Raw genomic sequence first — 27,809 nt, 5'->3', positions numbered from 1 at the left:
CAAAATATTTAAAGAGATTATAGTCAAAACCTTCCCTAACATGGGAAACGAAATAGCCACCCAAGTCCAGGAACTGCAGAGAGTCCCAGGCAGGATAAACACAAGGAGAAACATACCAAAACACATAGTAATCAAACTGAGAAAAATTAAAGACAAAGAAAAATAAATGAAAACAACAAGGGAAAAATGACAAATACCATGCAAGAGAACTCCCATAAGGTTAACAGCTGATTTCTCAGCAGGACCTCTACAAGCCAGAAGGGAGTGGTATGATATATTTAAAGTGATGAAAGGGAAGAACTTACAACCAAGATTACCCAGCAAGGATCTCATTCAGATTCCACAGAGAAATCAAAAGCTTTACAGACAAGCAAAAGTTAAGAGAATTCAGCAACACCAAACGAGCTCTACAACAAATGCTAAAGGAACTTCTCTAAGTGGGAAACACAAGAGAAGAAAAGGACCTACAAAAACAAACCCAAAACAATTAAGAAAATGGTCACAGGAACATACATATCAATAATTACCTTAAATGTGAATGGATTAAATGCTCCAACCAAAAGACACAGGCTTGCTGAATGGATACAAAAACAAGACCCATATATATATATGCTGTCTACAAGAGACCCACTTCAGACCTAGGGACATATACAGACTGAAAGTGAGGGGATGGAAAAAAATATTTCATGCAAATGGAAATCAAAAGAAAGCTGGAGCAGCAATGCTCATATCAGATAAAACAGACTTTAAAATAAAGAATGCTACAAGAGACAAGGAAGGACACTACATAATGATCAAGGGATCAATCCAAGATGAAGATATAACAATTATAAATATATATGCACCCAACATAGGAGCACCTCAATACATAAGGCAACTGCTAACAGCTCTAAAAGAGGAAATCGACAGTAACACAATAATAGTGGGGGACTTTAACACCTCACTTACACCAATGGACAGATCATCCAAACAGAAAATTAATGAGGAAACACAAGCTTTGCATGACACAATAGACCAGATAGATTTAATTGATATTTATAGGACATTCCATCCAAAAACAGCAGATTACACTTTCTTCTCAAGTGCACACAGAACATTCTCCAGAACAGATCACATCATGGGTCACAAATCAAACCACAGTAAATTTAAGAAAATTGAAATCATATCAAGCATCTTTTCAGACCACAACGCTATGAGATTGGAAATCAATTACAGCGAAAAAAACATAAAAAACACGAACACATAGAGGTTAAGCAATACGTTATTAAATAACCCGAGATCACTGAAGAAATCAAAGAGGAAATCAAAAAATACCTAGAGACAAATTACAATGAAAACACGACAATCAGAAACTGATGGGATGCAGCAAAAGCAGTTCTAAGAGGGTAGTTTATAGCAATACAAGCTTACCTCAAGAAACAACAAAAATCTCAAATAAACAATCTAACCTTACACCTAAAGGAACTAGAGAAAGAAGAACAAACAAAACCCAAAGTTAGTACAACGAAAGAAATCATAAAGAACAGAGCAGAAATAAATGAAATAGAAACAAAGACAACAGCAAAGATCAATAAAACTAAAAGCTGGTTCTTTGAGAAGATAAACAAAATTGATAAACTATTTGCCAGACTCATCAAGAAAAAGAGGGAGAGGACTCAAATCAATAAAATTAGAAATGCAAAAGGAGAAGTTACAACAGACACTGCAGAAATACAAAGCATCCTAAGAGACTACTACAAGCAACTCTATGCCAATAAAATGGACAACGTGTAAGAAATGGACAAAATTTTAGAAAGGTATAACCTTCCAAGACTGAACCAGGAAGAAATAGAAAATATGAACAGACCAATCACAAGTAATAAATTTGAAACTGTGATTAAAAATCTTCCAACAAACAAAAGTCCAGGACTAGATGGCTTCATAGGTTAATTCTATCAAACATTTAGAGAAGAGCTAACATCCATCCTTCTCAAACTCTTCCAAAAAACTGCAGAGAAAGGAACACTCCCAAACTCTTCCTAAGAGGCCACCATAACCCTGATACCAAAACCAGACAAAGATTTTACAAAAAGAGAAAATTACAGACCAAATGCACTGATGAATATAGATGCAAAGATCCTCAACAAAATACTAGGAAACACAATCCAACAACACATTAAAAGGATCATACACCATGATCAAGTGGGATTTATCCCAGAGATGCAAGGATTCTTCAATATACGCAAATCAATGTGATACACCATATTAACAAACTGAAGAATAATATCCATATGATCATTTCAATAGATTCAGAAAAAGCTTTCGACAAAATTCAACACCCATTTATGATAAAAACTCTCCAGAAAGTGAGCATAGAGGGAACCTAACTCAACATAATAAAGGCCATATACGACAAACCCACAGCAAACATCATTCTCAATGGTGAAAAACATTTCCTCTAAGGTCAGGAAAGCATTTCCTCTAAGGTCAGGAACAACACAAGGATGTCCACTCTCACCACTGTTATTCAACATAGTTTTGGAAGTCCTAGCCACGGCAATCAGAGAAGAAAAAGAAATAAAAGGAATACAAATTAGAAAAGAAGTAAAAGTGTCACTATTGCAGATAACAAGATACTACACACAGAGAATCCTAAATATGCCACCAGAAAACTAGAGCTAATCAGTGAATTTGGTAAAGTCGCAGGATACAAAATTACTGCACAGAAATCTCTTGCATTCCTATACACTAATGATGAAATATCTGAAAGAGAAATTAAGGAAACACTTCCATTTACCTTTGCAACAAAAAGAATAAAATACCTAGGAATAAACCTACCTAGCGAGGCAAAAGACCTGTATGCAGAAAACTATAAGACACTGATGTAAGAAATTAAAGATGATACCAACAGATGGAGAGAGATACCATGTTCTTGGATTGGAAGAATCAATATTGTGAAAATGACTATACTACCCAAAGCAATCTACAGATTCAATGCAATCCCTATCAAATTACCAATGGCATTTTTTACGGAACTAGAACAAAAAATCTTAAAATTTGTATGGAGACACAAAAGACCCTGAATAGCCAAAGCAGTCTTGAGGGGAAAAAACGGAGATGGAGGAATCAGACTCCAGGACTTTGAACTATACTACAAAGCTACAGTAATCAAGACAGTATGGTACTGGCACAAAAACAGAAATATAGATCAATGGAACAGGATAGAAAGCCCAGAAATAAATCCACGCACCTATGGTCAACTAATCTATGACAAAGGAGGCAAGGATATACAGTGATAAAAGACAGCCTCTTCAATAAGTGGTGCTGGGAAAACTGGACAGCTACATGTAAAAGAATGAAATTACGACACCTCTTAATACCATACAAAAATAAACTCAAAATGGATTAAAGACCTAAATGTAAGATTGGACACTATAAAACTCTTAGAGGAAAACATAGGAAGAACACTCTTTGACATAAATCACAACAAGATATTTTTTGATCCACCTCTTATAGTAATGGAAATAAAAACAAAAATAAACAAATGGGACCTAATGAAACTTAAAAGCTTTTTGCAAAGCAAAGGAAACTACAAACAAGACGAAAAGACAACCCTCAGAATGGGAGAAAATATTTGCAAATGAATCATCAGACAAAGGATTAATCTCCAAAATATATAAACAGCTCATGCAGCTCAATATTAAAAAAACAAGCAACCCTATCAAAAAATGGGCTTAAGACCTAAACAGACATTTCTCCAAAGAAATGGCCATACAGATGGCCATACAGATGGCCAAGAAGCACATGAAAAGCTGCTCAAAATCACTAACTATTAGAGAAATGCAAATCAAAACTGCAGTGAGGTATCACCTCACACCAGTTAGAATGGCCATCATCAGAAAATCTACAAACAACAAATGCTGGAGAGGGTGTGGAGAAAAGGGAATCCTTTTGCACTATTGGTGGGAATGTAAATTGATACAGCCACTATCGAGAACAGTATGGAGGTTCCTTAAAAAACTAAAAATAGAACTACCATATGACCCAGCAATCCCACTACTGGGCATATACACTGAGAAAACCATAATTCAAAAAGACACATGCACCCCAATGTTCATTCCAACACTATTTACAATAGCCAGGTCACAGAAGCAACCAAAATGCCCATCGACAGACGAATGGATAAGGATGTGGTACATATATACAGTGGAATATTACTCAGCCATAAAAAGGAACGAAATTGGGTCATTTGTAGAGACGTGGATGGATCTAGAGACTGTCATACAGCGTGAATTAAGTCAGAAAGAGAAAAACAAATACCATATATTAATGCATACATGTGGAACCTAGAAAAATGGTACAGATGAACCAGTTTGCAGGGCAGAAATAGAAACAGAGATGTAGAGAAAAAATGTATGGACACCAAGGGGGGAAAGCGGCAGGTGGGGGTGGTGATGGCGGTGTTATGAATTGGGAGATTGGGATTGACATATATACACTAATATGTATAAAATAGATAACTAATAAGAACCTGCTGTATAAAAAATAAATAAAATTCAAAGAAAAAATAAAAGAAAGATACCATATGATCACACACACACAAAAAAAGTTAACATTTACTACTTTTGTTTTTATCCTTCTTTCTCTGTACACACATTTTTGTTTTCATTTTCTGAACTGTTTAAGTTATGAGCATGATACCCCTTTATTCCTAAATATTTGTGTGCATTTCTTAAAAAGAAAAAAAAAAGGTCTTATACAACCACACAACAATGATCAAAATCAGGATATTAACACTGAAAACAATACTATTTTCTAATATACTGATTTTACTGAAAGCGATTATCAATTGTCTCAGCATTGTCCTTTTACATAAATGAAAATGCCAAATTATGGTTGCAATCAGTTGTGATGTCTCTTTAGTCTCCTTTAACCAGTAACTGTTCTTGTATACTCACTCTTGAATTCTGATGCCTTAAACTAAAACTATTTACCTATTTAGGTTGTTACACTAAATAGTATAATACCTACACTCCTTAGTCTCTAAGTTGAACTTTTAAAGTAAAAGGCCATCAGTTCACTGATCATAAGGATCTTTTCTGATAATAAATATTTTGTTGGAGATATATATTAAAATTCAGAAATGTTACCTTTTGTATCAGGATGTATCCAGGATGTTGCACAATTTATTTTCAAAGGACAGCCATCAAAAACTTTGGAAAAACATGCTCCCATCTTATTTATAAAGAAAGAAATGTTGACTTATTTGATTAGATAATTTTATACATTGTTAGAAAATAGCTAAGATTATTATGAAATGCTAAACTGACTCTTATTTGCATATACTTATGGTCTCATTACAAAACAAAATTCAGGGCCTCCCTGGTGGCGCAAGTGGTTGAGAGTCCGCCTGCCGATGCAGGGGATACGGGTTCGTGCCCCGGTCTGGGAGGATCCCATATGCCGCGGGGCGGCTGGGCCCGTGAGCCATGGCCGCTGAGCCTGCGCGTCCGGAGCCTGCGCGTCCGGAGCCTGTGCTCCGCAACGGGGGAGGCCACAACAGTGAGAGGCCCGCATACCGCAATTAAAAAAAAAAAAAAAAAAAAAAATTCATATTTTGATATAATTTAACCCTTTCTATGAAGACAGTTTTATACTGTTTCCTTGTGTAATCCACTACTTTACAGCAAAAATATCAAATATATCAAAACGTCTACATATGTCAATGATACATTCTAGGAATTTTACATCACTACTTATCTTTAGGACTAACATTTAATAATGGGAAACAATGAATGATTTTATTGAGTAACATCAATAGTGATTATAATTGCAGTATACCTCCATAATAGTGATGAAAGACAGAAGACTGATATTTACACTAAACTTTTACTGTATAAAAAGGTACAATTTATAAGGCACCCATTCATATGACTGGCTGAACTACCTTAGGTAGGTTCTACTGAAGGGCCAGAGAACAAGAGTTAACAGAAGCTTCCCTGTTCCTTTTCACTGTGTATAGTTCGATGCAAAAATGGCTTCAGGGGTAGAAAGATATTTAACCAACATAATGAAGAGGACACAGTACTAGTAATATCATCACATTAAAATTAAATTGGCCTCTGTAGGCTAATCAGAGAACCCAACTGTCTGTATTTATAAAAAGTGAAATTTACCCAATTCTAACTCACTCACTCAAATTAGGGTACATGATTTGACCCACGGTATATCCAAATGCATTTAATGCCTTTGTATTTTATGAATCCTTCCTTTCAATGGCTCAAGATACTTGATAGCAAATAAACAATATTCTGTTGCTTCTAAAGAGAGAAAAATTCGTAAGTGGTTCACATAAAAATATTCCTTACCAGCACTTTTGGGGTGGGTGGGAGGCCATTGATTACTGGTTTCTGTGGGAAAAGTGATTTTTAATACTGTAAGACCTCTTAAAGCCTTAAGGAAAACTTTATACATTTAGAAATCCAGTTATTCAAATTCTTGAATTAAACAGACTATGCCCTTTATATGATAAATACAGTATTATTTACAACTAATCACCAAATGCCTGTTATACCTACAGGGAAATCTCGCTTGTCCTTTTTTCGTGGTAACTGCGGTGCTTGCGCTGATCCTTCGGTGTTTTCACTCATCAGTTTTGAAATACCATCACCATTTCCTAAAGAGAATCATGGTTAAAAGTTGAATGACCATACAAATAAGTACTTCCCTTGAAAAATAATTTCCCCTTCCCCCCAGTACTTGTTTTCCATTTGGGTGTTCGTTTATAGGGAAATATTTTCGACTGTCAGATGAGTTAAAGTATCTCTGGTGCCTTTCTCTAGCTCATGTAGAGGCAGCACTGCATCTATAGCAGTGGTCTTAATCCATGAAAACAACAAATGTCTTTCCATATTGTGAGAAAAATGAAATCTGACCTACTAATGCTGATATTCAAGGCCTTTCATAATTTAACTTCAACCTACCTTTTTAAGTCCTATCTCCCAGTATATACCCTTCAAAAGCTCACACTTCTACCATACTAGACTGTACTTCTAACACATTCTAGATCTTCCTGCTTCAGTGCATTTGTTCATTCTTTCTTGTTCTCTAAGAATGTCTGTCAGTATTGGTTCCACCTATTAAAGGCTCACCAAGCCCTTTAATACTCTGCAAGGGCTTACCTCCTCTGTTCCCTATCCTTATCTTCCTCAGAGATCTCTTGCATTGTTATGTATAGTTACTTACTGTAGGAGACACTTAAACAAAATGTCTTGTCTGATATTATGTGCACATGGGTATAACTTCTGCTATAGACCCTGAACTTCCAGAGGGCAGGGTCATCCATTCATCTTTCTAGATCCTATAATATTTAGTAAGGGATCAAAATTAGGGTTGAATTGGATTGAATCTATTTATAGTCCACCCATGTGGAACTTTAAAGAACCTTCACAAAGCTTCAAACAGTAATAAGATTAACTAAAGAAAAAAGACATTCTTTAAAATATGAACAAAATGGCTTTCTTCTCAGCCTTCACTTTGATTTATTTACCGAGATCACAGTATCTAGCTGTATGCACTCCAGGCCTGCTGATACTGCTAGCCATACCAATAGAGGAAGTCTCAGCTACAGGACCACAACTTGGGCTACTCTGTCTTCTGAGAAGTTGGGGAGCTCTGTTCTCTGAATCAGGACAACGTTTTACAGTTGATGATTTTTCTTCATCTGGGAGGTTGTCTTCAGGGTAATTGTTTATCCTTGGCTAGTTGATAATAAGACACGAAAGTACTTTAATAAATTTGGACATAAAACATTAACACTTTGTTATTATTATGCATCAAAGACTGTAGGGGGAGGAGAATATGCCTTTTTTTCTTTCTCCTGTATAGTTCAATTCACTGGGCCAAGTAAGCAAAGTAAGCAAGAGCTGAGTTACTATCCCAACACAACTATGAACATGCCATGTGACTTTTAAGCAGCCCTAACCCCAAACTGATAACGTTTTTATAACCAATAAAATCATACATAATTCACAAAATATTTAATAACTACAAACAAGCAAGGAAAGTGACTTAATAAAGTATGACTCTAGTGCACTGTCCAACTGTAGTAATAAATGAGGAATGTAAATGATGAACTCCTCTCCTCTCCATGTGGTCAAGTATTGCCTCAAATGAGTAATAACCTATCTTTGCCGTTTTCTAATAGCTATAAAAATATTATATTTCTCATGAAATCTTCTTTAATATATTTTTACATCTTCATAATATGCTCTTGAGGAAAACTGTACCCTAAAATATATTTAAGAGAATTTTGAATAAATTCAATGAAGTTATTTAAAATTTTTATTTTATTATTTAAACAAGGATATATTGTTGAAAATCTTTAAGTAGCTCACCTTAGGAGGTAGGGGAGGTGGTATTGCACGTTTTGAGGTTGATCTAATACAAAGAGAAAAATGCAATTTAGATGGTGATAAATGACAATAACATAAAACACAGAGAGAGCAATACATGTGCATTAAAATCTGCTTCTATTCAGGGGATATAAAAGACAATTAGATCATGGTACACAGTATTTTTAAAAGCTATAGGAAGACCTAAGATCTCATTCTGTCAAACTGTATTAGTATGACTATAAAATAGAGTTTTTATAAAGTGAATACGAAGTATTTTTTACTTTATCATTATGCTTTGCAACATTTAATGTGTAATAAAAATGAAATTAAACTTAGTAATGAAAAAGAGATTTGGAATTTTAGAGTTGGAATCCACAGTGAATCAGATTCAAATGGCTGTATCATCAAACCCTTTGTTACTCCAAGTGGGGTCCACAGATGAGCAACACTGGTATCACCTGGAAACTTTTTTTTTTTTTTCTTTCTGGCTGCACAACACAAGCTTGCAGGATCTTAGTTCCCTGACCAGGGATTGAGCCAGGGCCCTCAGCAGTGAAAGCACAGAGTCCTAACCCCTGGACTGCAAGGGAACTCCCATGGAAACTTTTATAAATGCACCCACTAGACCTACTTAATCAGAATCTGCATTGTACCAAGATTTCCAGGTGATCCTCCAGGCACATCAAAACTTGAGAATCATTCATCTAGCCCACTGGTTCCACATATTTATCCATAGTCATTGCAATCAATTGGGAAGCTTTCAGGATTCTTAGATTCCACTCCCAAAGACTGTATTCTATAGCAGGAGTTAGCAAACTTTTTCTATGAAGGGTTAGACAGTAAATTTTGTAGGCTGTATGAATCATATAGTGGTCACAACTACTTAACTCTTTTATTGTGTGAAAGCAGCCATGGATAATTATATTAAACTAATGATCATGGCTGTGTTCCAACTAACCTTCATTTATGAACACCGAAATTTAAATTTCATATAATTTTCAGGTGTAACAAAATTACATTCTTCTTTTGATTTTTTTTTCAACCATTAAAAAAATGTAGGGCTTCCCTGGTGGTGCAGTGGTTCAGAGTCCGCCTGCCGATGCAGGGGACACGGGTTCGTGCCCCGGTCCGGGAAGATCCCACATGCCGCGGAGCGGCTGGGCCCGTGAGCCATGGCCGCTGAGCCTGCGCGTCCGGAGCCTGTGCTCCGCAACGGGAGAGGCCACAACAGTGAGAGGCCCGCGTACCGCAAAAAAAAAAAAAAAAAAAAAAAATGTAAATATCATTCTAGTTTGTAGGATATACAAAAAATAGGCATTGGGCCAGATCTGGTTTATAGGCTTACAGGCCATACTCTGCTAACCCCAGATCCATAGGCCTAATGTGGGGATCCAGGAATCTGTATTTCCAAAGAGCTCTCTAGGCACTGCAATGCATTAATAGGTTTGGAACAACTCATCTAGGCCAGCCCTGTCACTTAATCATCGGGGAAAGACAGGTCTAGAATATGAAGTAACCACATTGCAGAGATGGAATTGGGGCTTTCTTCCTACTATCCTATGATTCCTACTATCGTATTTTTTCCCATGAGATCATGTAGCTCATCTTTCAGTATATTAACACCACACGTACTGTATTTTGATTTAAAGAACAAACCCACAAAGCCTTAATGATCAACACATTATGCCTTTGGGCAATTAAAAAAAGTCAGAAGATTTTCACTGACAAAAGGCATAGTACAACTTTTATAAGAAAAAAATTAACGCTTATTAGAATAAAGCACTCCCCATCAAATACCGTTCTTATATAATTAAGTAAAATAAAGTTAAGCTAGAAAAACAACTTACTTGCCAGTATTTGCACCATCAACAAAAGGATTCCACCGTAACAGAAAGTTTGGGTCTGAAGACACTCCCTGTGAAGGTAAAAAAGAGTTTAAAATGTTACCTTATAACAAGTATCATTCATTTTATTTGATTCAAGAACATACTCATTGTCATGATTATTAATCATCTTGGCTTTCAACGGTTTAATCTCTAGCTACATTTGCTGTCATTTGACACATTTATGTCAATAACTCATCATTAGATGACTTAACATAATCTATAAACATACTTACAGCTTAAAATGTGACAAGCCCTCTTTACCAATATGCTAGTTTATTCCAAAGCAAAACAGAAAAATGTTAACTTTGAATTATGTGCATCATTACTCCATTAGCATGGAGAACTAAACAGTCTATTATTCAATCACCTTTAATTTACTGGTGCCATACTTTTTCTGATTAGCATGGAAATTGAAAATTTATTGTCCAGCAACACATACAGTAGGAAGAGCACCACTTGCAGACGTTAAGAATCAAGAGATCCATTAACAGCAGACAATTACTCTAAAAACTATACTTTTACTATCAGTTAAAAATAAAGTAGATGTTAGGATAACGTCTAGGCTGACTAATAATATCTTGCTCTATCTATTGTTTCTTTCTTTTTAGTTAAGGAAAGGGTTAACCAAATAGTAATCTCAAAATAAGAGCAATGGTTAAAAAAAAAAAGAAGCTATATTAACAAATAAATACTAAAAACAGTAAGGCAATGCAAAATCATACTACAAATCTAACAGAATCATTAAGTAAAAAGATCCTGAGAGCTTAAAGCTGAGCATCAAATTCCATATACTTAATAAACTCATGTGAATTCTTCAAAAGACTCAGAAGTGTCAAAATGAATGGTTAAAATGGTATATTACACACTGTACCCTAGTCAAAATACACCTAACCAGAAGCTTTTTCAAACTTTAATGTGTGAAATACGTTATCAAAATCAATGCTCTGAAGAGTATATTACTTTATTCTTTAGTCAAAGTACACCTGACTATAACTTTTCTCAAATTTTAATGTGTAAAATACTTTAAAAGTCATTATTCCTACCATTTCATCCCGTGCTTCTGTTTCTTTTCTCAGAGGAGGTTCAAATTGTAATTTGTCAACTGTAAAATATAACATATATTCACAAATTCTATCTTAAAGGATCAATCCTGGAAATGTGATGAGAAGCATGTGTACTGGGGAGGGGGGAAGGGAGAGAGGAGAAGAGAAGAAAGAGGAAAAGACAAAAACTCTTAATTTTTTACTACAGAGGACCCCTTCCTTTATGCTCGCCAAAAGAAAGTAACAATTTGGTATCTTCCTAACAATTCTACTTAATTCTTGGTTGGAATCAGGAAATTAAACAGCAATTCTGTATATAAAAGATTTTTAAAAATTAATTAAAAGTAGGTGACTGGGCCTCCCTGGTGGCGCAGTGGTTGAGAGTCCGCCTGCCGATGCAGGGGATACGGGTTCGTGCCCCGGTCTGGGAGGATCCCATGTGCCGCGGAGCGGCTGGGCCCGTGAGCCATGGCCGCTGGGTCTGCGCATCCGGAGCCTGTGCTCCGCAACGGGAGAGGCCACAACAGTGAGAGGCCCGCATACCGCAAAAAGAAAAAAAAAAAAAAAAAAAAAAAAAGTAGGTGACTAAGCAAACACTTTAAGGATGTTTCTATCTAGGCTACAGACTCTGTCTTGAGACTAATTTAAACTACAACTTTATGGTAGGATGAACACCCTGCCCTGGCAAATCACCTATAATTATCTAAAAAGAACAAATATTTGTCAACTCAAATTACTATGGCATTCAGGAATCTAATATTATATTTTCCTAAATGTGTATTTTATTTGGCCTATTGAGACCAATTTTAGAATTATTCCTAATTTTCAAAGAGTAACTTCTTTTATATGAAATAGTCTGTAAATCAGGGAAAAGGATGGCTTATTATCTACTCATAAAGTACACAGAATTTTAAAATTCTAAGATATAATGTGACTAAAAGACCAAAAATATTAAAATATACACTTGCGTCATAGAGATACAAGTTTCCTAAATACAATCTTGGTAAACAAAATACACTAAAAAAAAGCACTTTCAAGAAGTATCTAGTTGCCTTTATTCCTAAAACCAAGATTTGTAAAGCAATACAGAGTACTTATATAATTCATTACACTAAATAAAAACATTAAGTCATAAAATTTTCCTTCTTTTTTTGTTTGTTTTGCAAATTTTATTAAAATATAACATGCATAAAAGTGCATCTGCCATAATCAATGAATTTTCACAAACTGAGCACTTATATAACCAGAAGCCAGATAGAGACAACATTACCAGACCCCATTTACTCTCCACTCCAAGGATAGCTGCTCTCCTGACTTCTAGCACCATGCATTAGTTCTGCTTGTTTCTGAGCTCTGTAGATTGTTCCTTCTCATTGCTATACCGTACACTCTTCCTTTATGGGAATATGCCATAATTTATTTACCCATTCTACTGGTGGTGTGTATTCAGGTAGTTTCCAGTTTGGGGCTATTACAAATAGTGCTGCAACCAACATTCTAATAAGTGTCTTGTGGGTGAACATGTGGGCATGTTTCTGTGTGTACCTGGCAGTAGAATTGCTATCTTTTTTTTTTTTTTTTTTTTTTTTTTTTTTTTTTTTTTTTTTTTTTTTTTGCGGTATGCGGGCCTCTCACTGTTGTGGCCTCCCCCGTTGCGGAGCACTGGCTCCGGACGCGCAGGCTCCGGACGCGCAGGCTCAGCGGCCATGGCTCACGGGCCCAGCCGCTCCGCGGCATATGGGATCCTCCCAGACCGGGGCACGAACCCGTATCCCCTGCATCGGCAGGCGGACTCTCAACCACTTGCGCCACCAGGGAGGCCCTAGAATTGCTATCTTAACGTAGACAAGTATTCAGCTCTAGGAAATGCTTTCACTTTTCCAAAATGGGGGTGCCAATTTCCAATGTAGCCAGGAATGTAAGTTTGATTGATTGAGTTTTGCAGTTTTTGTCTGTACACTGCATGAACACATTTTGGGTACCTTCCCAGAGAGAGGGAGGGAAGGAAGGAAGGGAGGGAGGGAGGGAGGGAAGGAAGGAAGGGAGGGAGGGAGGGAGGGAGGAAGGAAGGAAGGAAGGGAGGGAGGGAGGGAGGGAGAGAGGGCGGGCCACATCGAAGATCCCAGAAGAGCCACAGAATTTTCTGAAGGCAAACCTTCCCCTTCCTTGACTGCAATGTGAATTAAATGATAGACTTGTGGAGGATTTCATTTATAATTCCTTCAAAATGAGTTAGTTCTGCTATGTACTAAATGGATTATGCATGAATACCAAAACAAATCCAACTGCAATTAATGTTTTAATAAAATGGTTGCTAGTGTATGCAATACCCACAATGCCTCAGGAGGGTATTGTGGAGGTTTCTATATTTAGAAACGTTAATTAGGTGTTTGTTATTGTCAAATTAAATTTTTAAAATATGGACTGCTTCATGAATTTGCATGTCATCCTTGCTCAGGTGCCATGCTAATCATCTTTGTATCACTCCAATTTTAGTATGTGTGCTACCGAAGAGAGCACCATAAAATTTTCAAAGACATTCCATAAAATATAGTATCTACTTTTCAAAAATAATCTAAAATAAAAAGAAGTTGTTCACTAATGACTTACTTCTTAAAATAATTTTAAAACATCTTAATTCAAGAGCCATTACTATAATTCACAAAGAACCACTTCACTCATCTGAGACAGAGATGAGTTAAAGATTTTTTTTTTTTTTTTTGGTCACAACTAGGAATACTGGCAAGCAGGTCTAGAGATAAATTATAAAAGGCATAAATATGGAAAGGAAAGAAAGAAAATATTTTCAATAATTACATAATCAGCAAATTTCAAGACTTAAAAAATTACCAGAGAAAAATGAGCTCATAAATTTCAATTAAACATACAGTAAAGTATCAACTGCATCCATCCATACCAGTATCAGTGATTGAAAATAAAAATTTTAATTTCATTTCTTTTATATCAGCATAAACATTTAAGATGTTTTACTTTAACATGTAAGAAAAGTATTCTTGAAAAAAAATCAAATTCCTTATGACAAGTCTAAAATTACTACAGCCATGCTTTATGGCAAAGAATGCTAGAGTCTCCAGTATCATTGTTCTGTGTGCAAGAATGGACTCCAAGTTGTTTTGTTTTGCTTTAAAGAAAATCCTGGCAGTACCTTTGGGTGTGTCTTTGGCTTATAAAAATACAAGATGGGGAGGTCTTCTATTATACATCCTCATTTATCTCCAAAAGATGTTACTTATTATAGGCATAATAATTATAGGTATAATAAGTAACAGGAATTAGGCTTACCCTTTTGCTATAAACAACTACAACATGTAACACAAATACATGTGTGCATACAAGCTATATGAAGCAATTATTTTGAGGCAATGGATTAACAGACATCACAGGGTTGTAATCCTTGAAAGATGGTGTTAAGATCCCCACTCACCCCGGCTTTCTGCATGGGGGTACTTTCCAAGAAAGTAGAGCCCAAAGAGAGAGTTTCATTGGGTGCAGGAAAGAAAGACTATAGTTTGGGGCTGCTTAGGCAGTGGGAATTTGAAGGGCAGAGGGCCAGAAATGAGAAACCTATGTTTCCTTAGAGAAGTCTTTGGTTGCATACTGAATTGCCCACAAGTGAAGCAAGACTATGCAAGGTATGTCAGAAAAACAGCTAACACAGTGCTGTAAGCTAAATGCAAGTTCTAGTGATCACACAGTACCAGGAAAGAAATGGGTTTCCACCCAGAGGAAAGACTTTGCTGAATATTGTAGTAAAACCTGACATAGGCCTTGAAAGGACTGCAATGACCTACCAGTTAATTTATGCTTTAAACACTCTAAAATAAAGAGATCAAAATCCAGACACTCAATGTTGTATCACAACATCCAAGATACAATAAAAAAATGAATAAAGAAGTAGAAAAAAATAAAAATCATAACCAGTTTAAAAAAATACACATAGACTCAGAGATGACACAGATGTTGAAATTAGCACACACTTTAAAACATCTATTATAAATATATTCAAGGATTTAAGAGAAAAGATAGACACAATAAATAGACATATGGAAATTATCAGTAGAGAGCTAGAAACTATACATGTATGTGTATTATGTATGTATGTAACCATCCATCCATTCATCCATGGATCCATTTTTCTTCCTATCTATCTATCTATCTTATCTATGTATCTATCTCAATGAAAGTCTAGATCCAGTAAATACAATATCTGAAATAAAATTCACTGATGGGCTTAAGCAGCAGACTGAACACTACAGAAAAAAAGGTCAATGAACTTAAAATTAGGGTAACAGAAACTAAACTTAAGTATAGAGAACAAAAACATCTTATGTGTATTTATGGGGGTCAGGGAGAACAGAGCCTCAGTGACCTATGAAACAACATCAAGTGGTCTAACATGTAACTGGAGTCCCAGAAGGAGAAGAGAGAATCTGGGACAGAAAAACTAAGAAACAGTGTCCCCAGTTTGATTAAAAATATCAATTCATAGGTCTAAGAAACTCAATAAACACCAAATAGAATGAAAAGAAAAATGCACCTAGGCACATCACAGTCAAATTGCTAACAAAGCAACAAACAAAAAACCCCACAAAAGTTTCAAGGTATAGTACCTATTAAGAATTCAACTGATGCACTTAAATACTTGCTATTTTGTGCCTTTAAAAAAAAATCTGAATTGATGTCATGGATTGTGTTGCAACCTGCAGCTTAAAAAATACCAATGTAGAAGAACATATAGGTATGCTATACTTCAGATAATTTTTCGTAAATAGTTTTCCTGACAACAGGAAAACCAAAACTGTTGTTTTGGTTATTGTATGGCTATTTCTAGGATGGATCAAAAAGGCTCAACTTTAACAATGGCCAAAAAATGCTGCTTGAGTTTGTGTTTCCTACCTGGGAGAGCTCTAATTACTTACCTAGTAAACACTCACTTCTCTAGAACTGTTACTAAGGAGATTTGTGAGACAATACATCTCAAAATCTCTATCACCTTTATCATCCCAAGTCTTTACATGAAATAAAAAGGACAAATGGAATTTTCAAACTTAAGTTGGGTAAACTTTCAGAAATTCTTAGATCTCCTTAACCTAAAGTAGGTTTTGCTTCATTATTTGTTTGGCTTGAAAGAAAATGAGGTCAATTCCCTAGAAGCCCATTAACTCTCTCCCAATGAACCCAAAACTGAGCATCTTATACATCTGGGAATACTGGCCCCAACTCCAGTTTCTACATTATTACAGACTAATACAGCTGAAACTTGTACAGTACACACAGTTTTATACTCAAACATGTCCAAGAAGTGTTTCCTCTGAATAACCTTTTCATTTAGAACTCAGAAACTGCCTTCTGGAAAAATTCTCTCTAACTTCAATAAATAGAATCTTGCCAGGTACTGTTAACAACTAACACAACAGTAAAACAGGGTGATGATCCTTGTATTCCTGTGTCTTAATTATAGAGACATGGGCCAATTTAAATCAATGCAAGATTGTCTTAGTAGGACATCTCAAACTGGAGATGAAAAAACATCTTCAGAAGTAGATGACTGCAAAAATCAGTTTCTACACAAGTCTGTTGAATCTAGCTGATGACAGCATGAATCATTTGCCCAAGACCCATGGAAAAAGATGACCGAAGACACTGATTATCATACTTTAATGTGCATACTATAGCTCTTGAGCTACATTTTTTCTTCCTTTGCCAGCTGAAACTTTTGGATTGTTGACAGACTTGTTACCTCTTAATCATGATACCTGTAGAGTCTTTATTCTTAATACTGCTCTGTGTAACCTTAGTGAGTCCTTGGTATGAGTCCAAATACCTGGCTAAAATTTACTTGTGAGTCAGCTAAAATCATACACTTAAACTGACAGTTGGGCAGTCATTTTCTTTGTTGATACCTCTCATAACCCTTTGGTGCCAATTCTTTGTAATTAGTTGGCTTCCTAGGTAACTGTGAAACCGAGCAGGACCCTATGGGGCTCCTGGGCACAGAAGCCTTTCTGTCCCCTGTCTCTTGACTCCAGCCTCCATGTCCTTTCTTGAATTCCAAAGGGCAGATTCGAACTGGTTGCTAATCCGGGAAGGGATGCAAAGACAAGGGAGGGGCAGCCAGGGAACAACAGTGCAGCCTTGGGGCAGGGTCCTGGTTCCACACAAGGGATACACATAACAATGCCTTTAAGCTCTTTTAAGAGGTCAGCATTCTTCATACCAGAGAAAGACCACCTGAAGCTACATTAAAAGAACCAGAGAAGCTCGTCAAGATTACCTGAGGCCAGATTAGAAGAGTGGAGGCCCTGCACACACTCTAATCTTATCAGCAACGCCACCCTTGAACAGTTGTTACAAAACTCCTCATCAAATCCTCCCAGGTTGGGACACATAGCTTTTAGGGGCAGGAGCCCTCTCTGTCGCCCTTTGCCTGGCAAAGCAATAAAGCTATTCTTCTCTACTTCACCCCAAACTCTGTCTCCGAGATTTGATTTGGCACCAGTGCACAGAGGCCGAGCTTTCGGCATCAACTGGACTCAACCAAAAGGTGACTTTTCAGATGAAAACTTTTTTTTTTTTTTAAATAGGGAATTTAGGTAACACACCCATATCTGGATCAGAATGAGAAAGTAATCTGCCTTGCCACTCATCAGACTGGGAGGACAGACACAAATCCAAATGCAAAGTCAGGAAGAAACAATGTTTCTCCCAAGGATATGCTGCATATGTAAAGTATCACATGATGACCCCCCCTCTCTGAATTACCAATGCTATCTTACTGAGAAACATCATTCTCTAAAATCAGACTGTCAGAAACTTTGCTGTATGGAATCATATTCATTAAAATGAACCATTCCATTCTTGCCTGGAAGATTTAAGTCAGTGAGAGAGGAGCAGCCTCAATTTCCAACCTACATACAGAGCTTCAAATAAAGGGGTTACTGAATACAACATTCCAAGTTTCCAAGGAAACAGGCCTCTGAGTCTATTTTTACAGTATAGACTCTTTCATACACCCTACTTTAAGTTTTCACCTAAATTTCACTTGAACTCCACTTTTTCCAAAAACCCTCTAACTCTTCTTTTCCTGTTTAATGAGATGTTCCATAGTTCCTCTGGTACATGTTCTCGCTCATTGCAAGGAGTCAATAAATCTGACTTTTTTGGACTATACATTTGTCCCTGGTGGTCTTAGATCAGGCCAGGATCATAATAATTAGTTATGTCCACTAAAAACACATAGTAAGGATGATTACAATAATCATAATAGCCCCAAACTGGAAACAAATCAAATGCCTGTGAAGTAAAGAATGGATAAATTGTGGTATAATAATACAATGAAATATTACATTACAATGAAAACAATAAACTATTATTGCTACACATGACACGAATGACTCTCACAGACATAATGTTGAGCAAAAGAAATCAGGCAAAAAAGGTGCATATTGGTTAATCCTATTTATCTTAAGATCAAAATCAGGTAAAAACCAATCTATAGTGACAGAGATCAGAATAGTGATTAGCCTGGGCAGTGGGAAAGCAGGGAGATACAGGAAGATGGAAGGGTATTGATTGTGAAGGAGCATGAGGAAGCCTTCAGAGATTCTGATAATGTTCTATACCTTGATCTGGATGGTAGTTTCATGAGTGTATACAAATTTAAAAATTCATTGTGCAGTACACTTAAGCATTTTACTATATGTAAGTTATCAGATCAATTTTAAAAACTGAAACAAAAAACTAAGAATAGAACTAACTAGGTGTGTATGAGATCTATCAAACAAACAAAAACAAAACTATAAAACAATCCTGATGGACACAAAAGAAGACTTGGGAGAATTTAAAGATAAATTGACCAATAAAATGAACTTCAATTCTACTGTCTTCTGTCTGGTACATGAAGCACATAGGGCTCACTCCATGAAGATATTAGTAGTCCAGACACTTATAAGTTAGTGTACAAATTTATGAGATCTCAGTAAAAACACTGATTTTTTTTTTAACTTGGTAAACTGATTCTTACATTTATGTAGGGAAAATACAATAGTCAAATATCATAGCAGAAAAGGATAGCAACATGGTGTTTGTGTGTGTGTTTGTGTGGAGGGGGTGAGGGACAGTAGGAGGAGGATTATTTCTATCACTTTTTAACAGGTATAAAGACATAATAATCAGAAGTATGAGCCCAGCACAGGACTAGGTATATTAATGCAACAGAATAGAATTTCCAGAAGAAGCCCTAAAATATATGTGGCAATTTAGTACATAATAAAGATGGCATATCAAATCTATTAGCAAAAATATCAAGTTTTTAATAAATAGCATTGAGGCAAACAGGTAGATATTTAGAATGAAACTGAAGTTGAATTCATATTTCATACCTTCTACCAAATAAGTTAATACCTTATATCAAACATTTAAATATTAAAAACATGAAACTGTAAAAATACAAGAAGAAACAATAGGAAAATCCTTTTTATAACCTTAAAATCAGGAAGACCTTACTAAATATGACACAAAAGACGAAAGCTATACAAGAAAAGATACACTTAGACTACATTAATTGAATACTATACAGCTGCATAAGATAAACACAATAGCTTTTAATGGAATATAACTTTGCTACTTTTCTGTCTGGTATTGGAAGCCCAGAGAGTTCATTGGGGATTATAGTAAGAAGACAGCATAAGAACATATCAGCAATCTGGGACTGCCAAACACAGAAAATCTTGAATTATTAGTGTAACTATGAAAAGATCTGACTGAAACAACTGATATGGGAAGGACATTCTAACTCTCCAATGACCTAGATTTCCAAAGCTGTATCCAGAAAGCTAGAAATGTCTGGTTTCAAAAAAACAAAATGCTCATCTGCAATAATTCTAATTAGCCTAAATATATAATAAATTATCTTCCTCCATTATGGTTTATAATTTTTATTTATGGCTTATTTTAATGTAAACTACTTTAAACCTCATTTGAAACAATTATGCATTTAAGTCAATATACTTATACCTAAAAATTCTCTGCAAATCTGTTCTTCCAAATTAATGTGGCCAAAATGACAAATATTAATATAAAATTTTTGTCAATGATTTATTGAATAAAAATCAATCTCCCCCTTTAAATATGCATTTTAGAAAATATTCACCTTATTGTTAACTTGACTTAAAAAACTGAAACCAACCCAAAGGTCCAACAATAGGAGCTACAATACATCAACTCAATAAAAGAGGATAAAACCATTAAACATAATGGTTACAAAGCCTAGGCTAATACATAGAAAATACTTCTGACTATGTTAAGCAAAATTTTATGTATAGTATAAATTCAGTCATGTAAAACTATATGGGAAAAAACATGAAGGAAATTCAGCAAAATATTATCTGTGGGCTGGTGTTGGGTGATATGATTATGGGCAATGTTAATTTTCTACTTTTTTTCTCTTGCAAATTTTCTGCAATAGACATATATTGACTTTATAATTAGAAAATAAAAACTATTTAATTATAAAACCAAGAGAATTCCATTACAAGCCAGAAAAGCAGCCTTTATTTTAGAGGTATCCTGTTATGTTAAAGTATGTAGCCACAGTTAGTGAGATTTTATTATTCCAAAAAATTCCACAAGAACACCCAGCTCAACCCTCCAAAACCACCAATTGAAAATGTATACCAAACACATACAATTTATTTCTGAAGCTGTCCGTTCAGCTCTGGCATTCCTGTTTGTAGATCTAATGGTATGACGAATGATTGCATGGGGCTGTGAATATAAACATAATACATGCACTTTAAAAAAATTCAGTGACAAAGTTAGAAGGTCAAACTTTCTCTTTTTAATTAAATTATTATTTATTGACAAGCATGACTACTTACTAATAAACTGTAGGATAAATATTTAAAAAAATGAACACTAAGATACTTTAAAAGTGTATTCATTTAGTCCATGTTTATACTGTATAAAATATTGAAGAGATGCAAAGAAAATCAGATGGAAATGTTACCTTCAAAAGAGCTTACACTCTAGGAAGATAAGACACACACTTATAAGATTAGAAAATTTTAAGTGGCATTCATTAAGATTACTATTAATGCCCAGGGGAAGAAGAAATGACTTCCACCTGAAGGGGTAAAGAAATTCTTCATGACAGAGCTGTAACCTTATGTGAGGCCTTGAAGGACAAGTAGGCATTGAATGTGCAGCAAGGTGGGAAAAGCATTTTAGACAGCACAAAGAATATGAACAAAGTGATACAAGAAAAAAAGGAAATTGTGGAATGTTTAGGGGAATTGGAGTTGGTTATTATTTGACTGCAGTGAACATTAAGTGAAGAGATGACAAAGCTGGAAAGACAGACTTGAGGATGAGCCACATCATGAAAGGCTCTGAATGTCTTGGCAAAAGAATTTTTTGGAGATTCTACAGAAAGGGAGTGCCGTCACAAGAGTCAGCTTTAAGAGTAACCTGATTAAATATGTAAGAGGGTATGGAGGGAAGAAATACTATATGGAGGGAGACTAAGAGTATTGTAGTAAACCAAGGGAGAAAGCTTACCACTTCCACCCTTTTGTATAAGCTCCTGATCTTTTGAAACAATGCCTTCAGCTCAACCCCTATCTACCAAATTTCTGATGACTCATTCTCATTCACTGATGACTTGGACAGTGGCTCAGATGTCTTTTCCTCTACTTTAAGACCTACCATGATACCAAAGGACTTCAAAAGACCATTGCTCTGGATTTAAGTTTTCTGACCTTATCTCTGAAGACCTTCTACCATACTTCAATGCACTCTACACTACTAAGATCATATCCTGGACTCTGTCATCCACTCTGATATATGAATTCACATAATACTCCAAACTTCTCATCCTTTGAACTTACTCTCTCATTTACTCCAATAATTTTTTTTTTTTTTTTTGCGGTACGCGGGCCTCTCACTGTTGCGGCCTCTCCTGTTGCGGAGCACAGGCTCCAGACGCACAGGCTCAGCGGCCATGGCTCACAGGCCCACCCGCTCCACGGCATGTGGGATCTTCCTGGACCGGAGCACGAACCCATGTCCCCTGCATCGGCAGGCGGACTCTCAACCACTGCGCCACCAGGGAAGCCCTCCAGTAATTTTTAAATGCTCACACTGAAATCTCAAGTCCATCAATCCATTACTTTCTCACTCTCCACATGCATTTCTCCTATCTTCACTTTTTTTCCTATCCAGTTGAGAGCTGGTGGCCCATAATTTCAAGCAATCTCTTGCATATATCCTAAATTTGATTTGCCTCCCCTCCCCAACTCCTGCCATCCTTCTGTACAATGGCATACCAAATGACAACCCTGGAAGACTTAAACTACCTTTGGTTAATATCTGAAGTACCAATCACTACTGCTGGAGGAAAATTACACATTGAAAATAAATCTCATCTGAGCCTTCAACTTTGCCCACAAACACTTCTCTAGTCATTTAACCCATCCATTCTCCTCAATTACTATTTCATAGCTTCACCACCCTTTTCAAACCCACCTCCTCCACACTTTCAGGAGACGACATTGCCACCTAGCTCACAAAGAAAACAGAAATCAAATAGAAGATAACTTCTAGCTATACTCTCAAACTATCTTCCTCTTTAATGCAAGGAAAGAAGTATTTCTTTTCTTTTTTTTGTTAATTTGAAATATATTTAACGCACAATATTATGTTAGCTTCTGACGTACTACAGATTTGACATTTGTATACATTAAGAGGTGATCACCACTATAAGTGTAGTAACCATCTGTCCCCATACAAAATTAGTATTACTGACCATATTTCTTATGTTGTGTATAATAACCCTGTGACTTAATTATTATATTACTGGAGGTCTGTACCTCTTAATACCCTTCACCTATTTTGCCCACACCCACAAGCCTCCCTTCTGGCAAACACCTGTTTCTTCTCTGTATCTGAGTCTGATTTTATTTTGTTTTGCTTTGCTTTTTAGATTCTTTAGATTCCACATATAAATGAGATCATGTGGTATCTGTCTTTGTCTGACTTATTTCATTAGCATAATAGCTTCTAGACCCATCCATGTTGTCAAAAATGAGAAGATTTCATTTTTAATGGCTAGATGATATTCCACTGCATATATATACACCATATCCTCTTTATCTATTAGGTTGCTTCCATATGTTGGCTACTGTGAGTAATGTTGGTACATGTATCTTTTCAAATTAGTGTTTTTGTTTTCTCCAGGTAAATACCTAGAAATGAAATTGCTAGATAATATGGCAGTTCTGTTTTTAATTTTTTGAGGAACCTCCATACTGTTTTCCATAGTGGGTGCGCCAATTTACAATCACACCAGCAATAACACCCTTTTTTTCCACATCCTTGTCAACACTTGTTATTTGCTGTCTTCTTAATGCTAGCCATTCTGACAAGTGTGAGGTGATGGCTCATTGCGGTTTTGATCTGCATTTCCCTTATGATTAGTGATTGAGCATTTTTCATGTGTCCATTGGCCATCTGTGTGTCTTCTTTGGAAAAAATGTCTATTCAGTCCTCTGCCCATTTTTTATTTGGGTTTTTTTTTTTTTTTCTTTTTGCGGTATGTGGGCCTCTCACTGTTGTGGCCTCTCCCGTCGCGAAGCACAGGCTCCGGATGCGCAGGCCCAGCGGCCATGGCTCACGGGCCCAGCCGCTCCGCGGCATATGGGATCCTCCCAGACCGGGGCACGAACCCGTATCCCCTGCATCGGCAGGCGGACTCCCAACCACTGCGCCACCAGGGAGGCCCTGGGGGTTTTTTTTGATATTCAGTTGTATGAGTTCTTGGTATATGTTGGATATTAATCCCTTATCAGGATATATCATTTGCAAATATCTTCTCCCATTCAGTAGGCGACATTTTCATTTTGTTTTCTTTGCTGTGCAAAATACTTTTTAGTTTGATGTGTCCCATTTGTTTATTTTTGCTTTTGTTTCCCTTGCCTGAGGAGACATATACAAAAAAATACTGCTAAGACTGATGTCAAAGGCCATACTACATATGTTCTTTTTCTAGGAGTTTTATGGTTTCAGGTCTTACATTTAAGTGTTTAATCCATTTTGAGTTCTTTTTTGTATATGATATGAGTAAGTAGTCCGGCTTGATATTTTTGCATGCAGCTGTCCAGTTTTCCCAATACCATTTATTGGGAATATACTACTGTATATTCTTGCCTCCTTTGTCATAGATTAATTGCCCATATAAATGTGGGTTTATTTCTGGGCTCTCTATTTTGTTTCATTGATCTAAGTGTCTGTGGTAGTGCCAGTACCACACTATTTTGATTACTGTAGCTTTGTGGTATAGTTTGAAATCAGGGCATCTGCTTCCTCCAGCTCCATTTTTCTTCCTCAAGTTGCTTTGGCTATTTGGGGTCCTTTGTGTTTCCATACAAATTGTAGAATTGTTTGTTCCAGTTCTGTGAAGAATGCCATTGGTATTTTGATAGGGATTGCACTGAATCTGCAGACTGCATTGGGCAATATGGTCATTTTAACAATATTAATTCTTCCAATCTATGAGCACAGTATATTTTTCTTTTTTGTTTGTTTGTTTTTTTGGCTGTGCCATGTGGCATGTGGGATCTTAGTTCCCCAACCAGGGGTCAAACCCATGCCCCTTCCATTGGGAGCGCAGTCTTAAACACTGGACTGCCAGGAAAGTCCCTATTCTTTCTGATGCAATTGTAAATGGGATTGTTTTCTTAATTTCCCTGATAGCTCATTTTTAGTGTATAGAAATGCAACAGATTTCTGTATATTAATTTTGTATCCTGCAACTTTACTGAATTCATTTATTAGTTCTAATAGTTGTTTTTTTTTCTTTTTTACTGCATCTTTAGGATTTTCTATATATACTATCACATTATATGCAAACAGTGACAGTTTTACTTCTTCTTTTCCAATTCAGACTCCTTTTACTTATGTTTCTTGTCTGACTGCTGTGGCTAGGACTTCCAATACTATACTGAATAAAAGTGGCAAGAGTGAGCAACCTTGTCTTGTTTTTGATCTTAGAGGAGATACTTTTAGCTTTCCACTGTTGAGCATGATGTTGGCTGTAGTTTTGTCATATAGGGTCTTTATTATGTTGGGTATGCTCTCTTTATACACACTTTGATGAGAATTTTTAACATAAATGGATGTTGAACTTTGTCAAAACTTTTTCTGCCATCTACTGAGATGATCATGATTTTTGTTCTTCAATTTGTTAATGTGGTTCTCACATGGATTGATTTGTGGATACTGAACCATTCTTGTATCCCTGGGATAAATCTCAGTTGATCATAGTATTGTATTATTGTACACTGTATTGTATTATTCTTTTAATATATTGTTGAATTCGATTTGCTCATATTTTGTTGAGGATTTTTACATCTATGTTCATCAGTGATATTGGTCTGTAACTTTCTCTTCTTTTTTTTTTTGTGGTGTTGTTGTCTGATTCTAGTATCAGGGTGATGCTGGCCTTGTAGAAAGAGTTCACAAGCATTCCTTCCTCTGCAATTTTTTGGAATAGTTTGAGAAGGATAGCTATTAACTCTTCTCTAAAAGTGGGGTAAAATTCACCTGTGAAACTGTCTGGTACTGGACTTTTGTTTGTTGGAAGTTTATTGTATTACTGATCCTATTTCCTTAACGGTAATCCATCTCTTCTTATTTTTCTATTTCTTCCTGATTCAGTCTTGGGAGTTTGTACGTCTCTAGAAATTTATCCATTTCTTCTAAGTTGTCCATTTTATTGGTGTATAATTGTTTGTAGTATTTTCTTATGATTCTCTTGATAATCTGTTGTGTCAGTAGTAACTTCTTTTCATTTATGATTTTATTTGGTTCCTCTCTGTTTTCTTCTTGATGAGTTTGGCTAAAGGTTTATAATTTGTTTATCTTTTCAAAGAACCAGCTTAGTTTCATTGTTCTTTTCCATTTTTTTTAAAGTTTCTATTTCAGTTATATCTGCTCTGATCTTTATTATTTATTTCCCTCTACTAACTTTTGGGTTTGTTTGTTCTTCTTTTTCTAGTTCCTTTAGGTGTATGGTCAGATGTTTGAGATTTTTCTTGTTTCCTGAGGTAGACATCCATCTCTAAAATCTTCCCATTTAAAACTGCCTTTGCTGAATGCCATAGATTTTGGATGGTTGTGTTTCTATTTTCATGTCTCCAGTTATTTTTTGATTTCCTCTTTGGTTTCTTCAGTGACCCATTGGTTGGTTAATAGCATATCATTTAGCCTCCACATGTTTGTGTTTTTTGTAGTTTGTTTCTTGTAGTTGATTTCTGGTTTCATACTACTGTGGTCAGAAAAAAATGCTTGGTATGATTTCAATCTTATATTTATTGAACCTTGTTTTGTGGCTTACCATGTGATCTATCCCGGAGAAGGTAGCAGTTGAAAGCATATATACTTTGCTGCTTTTGGATAGAATGTTCTATTTTATCTATTAAGTTCATCTGATCTAATGTGTCATTTAAAACCAGTGTTTCCTTCTTTCTGGATCTTCTGTCCATTGATGTAAGTAGTGTATTAAATTCCCCTACTATTATTGTGTTACTGTCAATTTCTCCCTTTATATTTATTAACATTTGCTTTATATATTGAGGTGCTCCTATTGGGTGCATATATATTTACAACTGTTACATCTTCTTGGACTAATCTCTTGATCACTGTGTAATATCCTTCTTTGCCTCTTGCTACAGTCTTTGTTTTAAAGTCTATTTTGTCTAATATAAGCATTGCTACAGCTTTTTACAGATTTCCATTTGTATGGAATACCTTTTCCCATCCCTTTACTCAGTCTGTGTGTGTCTTTAGATCTGAAGTGAGTCTCTTGTAGGCAGTATATATAGGGGTCTTAATTTTGGGTCCATTCATCCATTTTGTCTTTTTTTAAAAATTTCTTTAAAAAACTTAAAAAATTTTTTTATTTATTTTTATTTTTGGCTGCACGCAGGCTTTCTCTAGTTGCGGTGAGTGGGGGCTACTCTTTGTTGCGGTGCGCGGGCTTCTCATTGCAGTGGCTTCCCTTGTTGCACAGCACGGGCTCTAGGTGTGTGGGCTTCAGTAGTTGTGGCATGTGGGCTCAGTAGTTGTGGTTTGCAGGCTCTAGAGCGCAGGCTCAGTAGCTGTGGTGCACAGGCTTAGTTGCTCTGTGGCATGTGGGATCTTCCTTAACCAGGGCTCGAACCCATGTCCCCTGCATTGGCAGGCGGATTCTTAACCACTGCACCACCAGGGAAGCCCTCAATGTCTTTTGAATGGAGCATTTAGTCCATTTACACTTAAAGTAATTATTGATAGGTATGTATGTGTTGCCATCTTGTTAATTGTTTTCTGGTTGTTTTTGTAGTTCTTTTTTGTTCCTTTCTTCTTTTGCTCTCTTACCTTGTGATTAAATTACTAGTGTTATGTTTGGATTCCTTTCTCTTTCTTTAGGGTGTATTTATTATAGGTTT

The 27,809-nt window shown here is 36.0% G+C and overlaps 1 protein-coding gene and 1 non-coding gene across 4 annotated transcripts in view; both read right to left on the bottom strand.

Annotated features, from left to right (window-relative positions):
• Positions 1 to 27,809, bottom strand: part of MAP4K5 (mitogen-activated protein kinase kinase kinase kinase 5) — a 160,149-nt gene that overhangs the window by 40,331 nt on the left and 92,009 nt on the right. For 2 of the 3 annotated variants that reach the window (XM_060096242.1, XM_060096243.1), the window contains exons 14-21: positions 21,012 to 21,090; positions 11,305 to 11,363; positions 10,223 to 10,290; positions 8,376 to 8,418; positions 7,529 to 7,739; positions 6,558 to 6,655; positions 6,348 to 6,389; positions 5,130 to 5,214 (exon numbers count right to left, since the gene is read on the bottom strand). In XM_060096242.1, the coding sequence (XP_059952225.1) occupies positions 5,130 to 5,214; positions 6,348 to 6,389; positions 6,558 to 6,655; positions 7,529 to 7,739; positions 8,376 to 8,418; positions 10,223 to 10,290; positions 11,305 to 11,363; positions 21,012 to 21,090 (685 nt within the window). The remainder of the gene's footprint in view (positions 1 to 5,129; positions 5,215 to 6,347; positions 6,390 to 6,557; positions 6,656 to 7,528; positions 7,740 to 8,375; positions 8,419 to 10,222; positions 10,291 to 11,304; positions 11,364 to 21,011; positions 21,091 to 27,809) is intronic. The other variant, XM_060096244.1, reaches the window with a different exon arrangement.
• On the bottom strand, positions 13,718 to 13,824 carry LOC132489589 (U6 spliceosomal RNA). Its single transcript, XR_009531990.1, has one exon. It is a non-coding gene; the product is annotated as a U6 spliceosomal RNA (small nuclear RNA).

Source organism: Mesoplodon densirostris, chromosome 4, assembly GCF_025265405.1.
Source record: "Mesoplodon densirostris isolate mMesDen1 chromosome 4, mMesDen1 primary haplotype, whole genome shotgun sequence".
In the NCBI taxonomy this organism is placed as follows: Eukaryota; Metazoa; Chordata; class Mammalia; order Artiodactyla; family Ziphiidae; genus Mesoplodon; species Mesoplodon densirostris.
The sequence above is the reverse complement of the archived record's forward strand: the minus strand, read 5'-3'. Positions and strand labels throughout refer to the sequence as shown.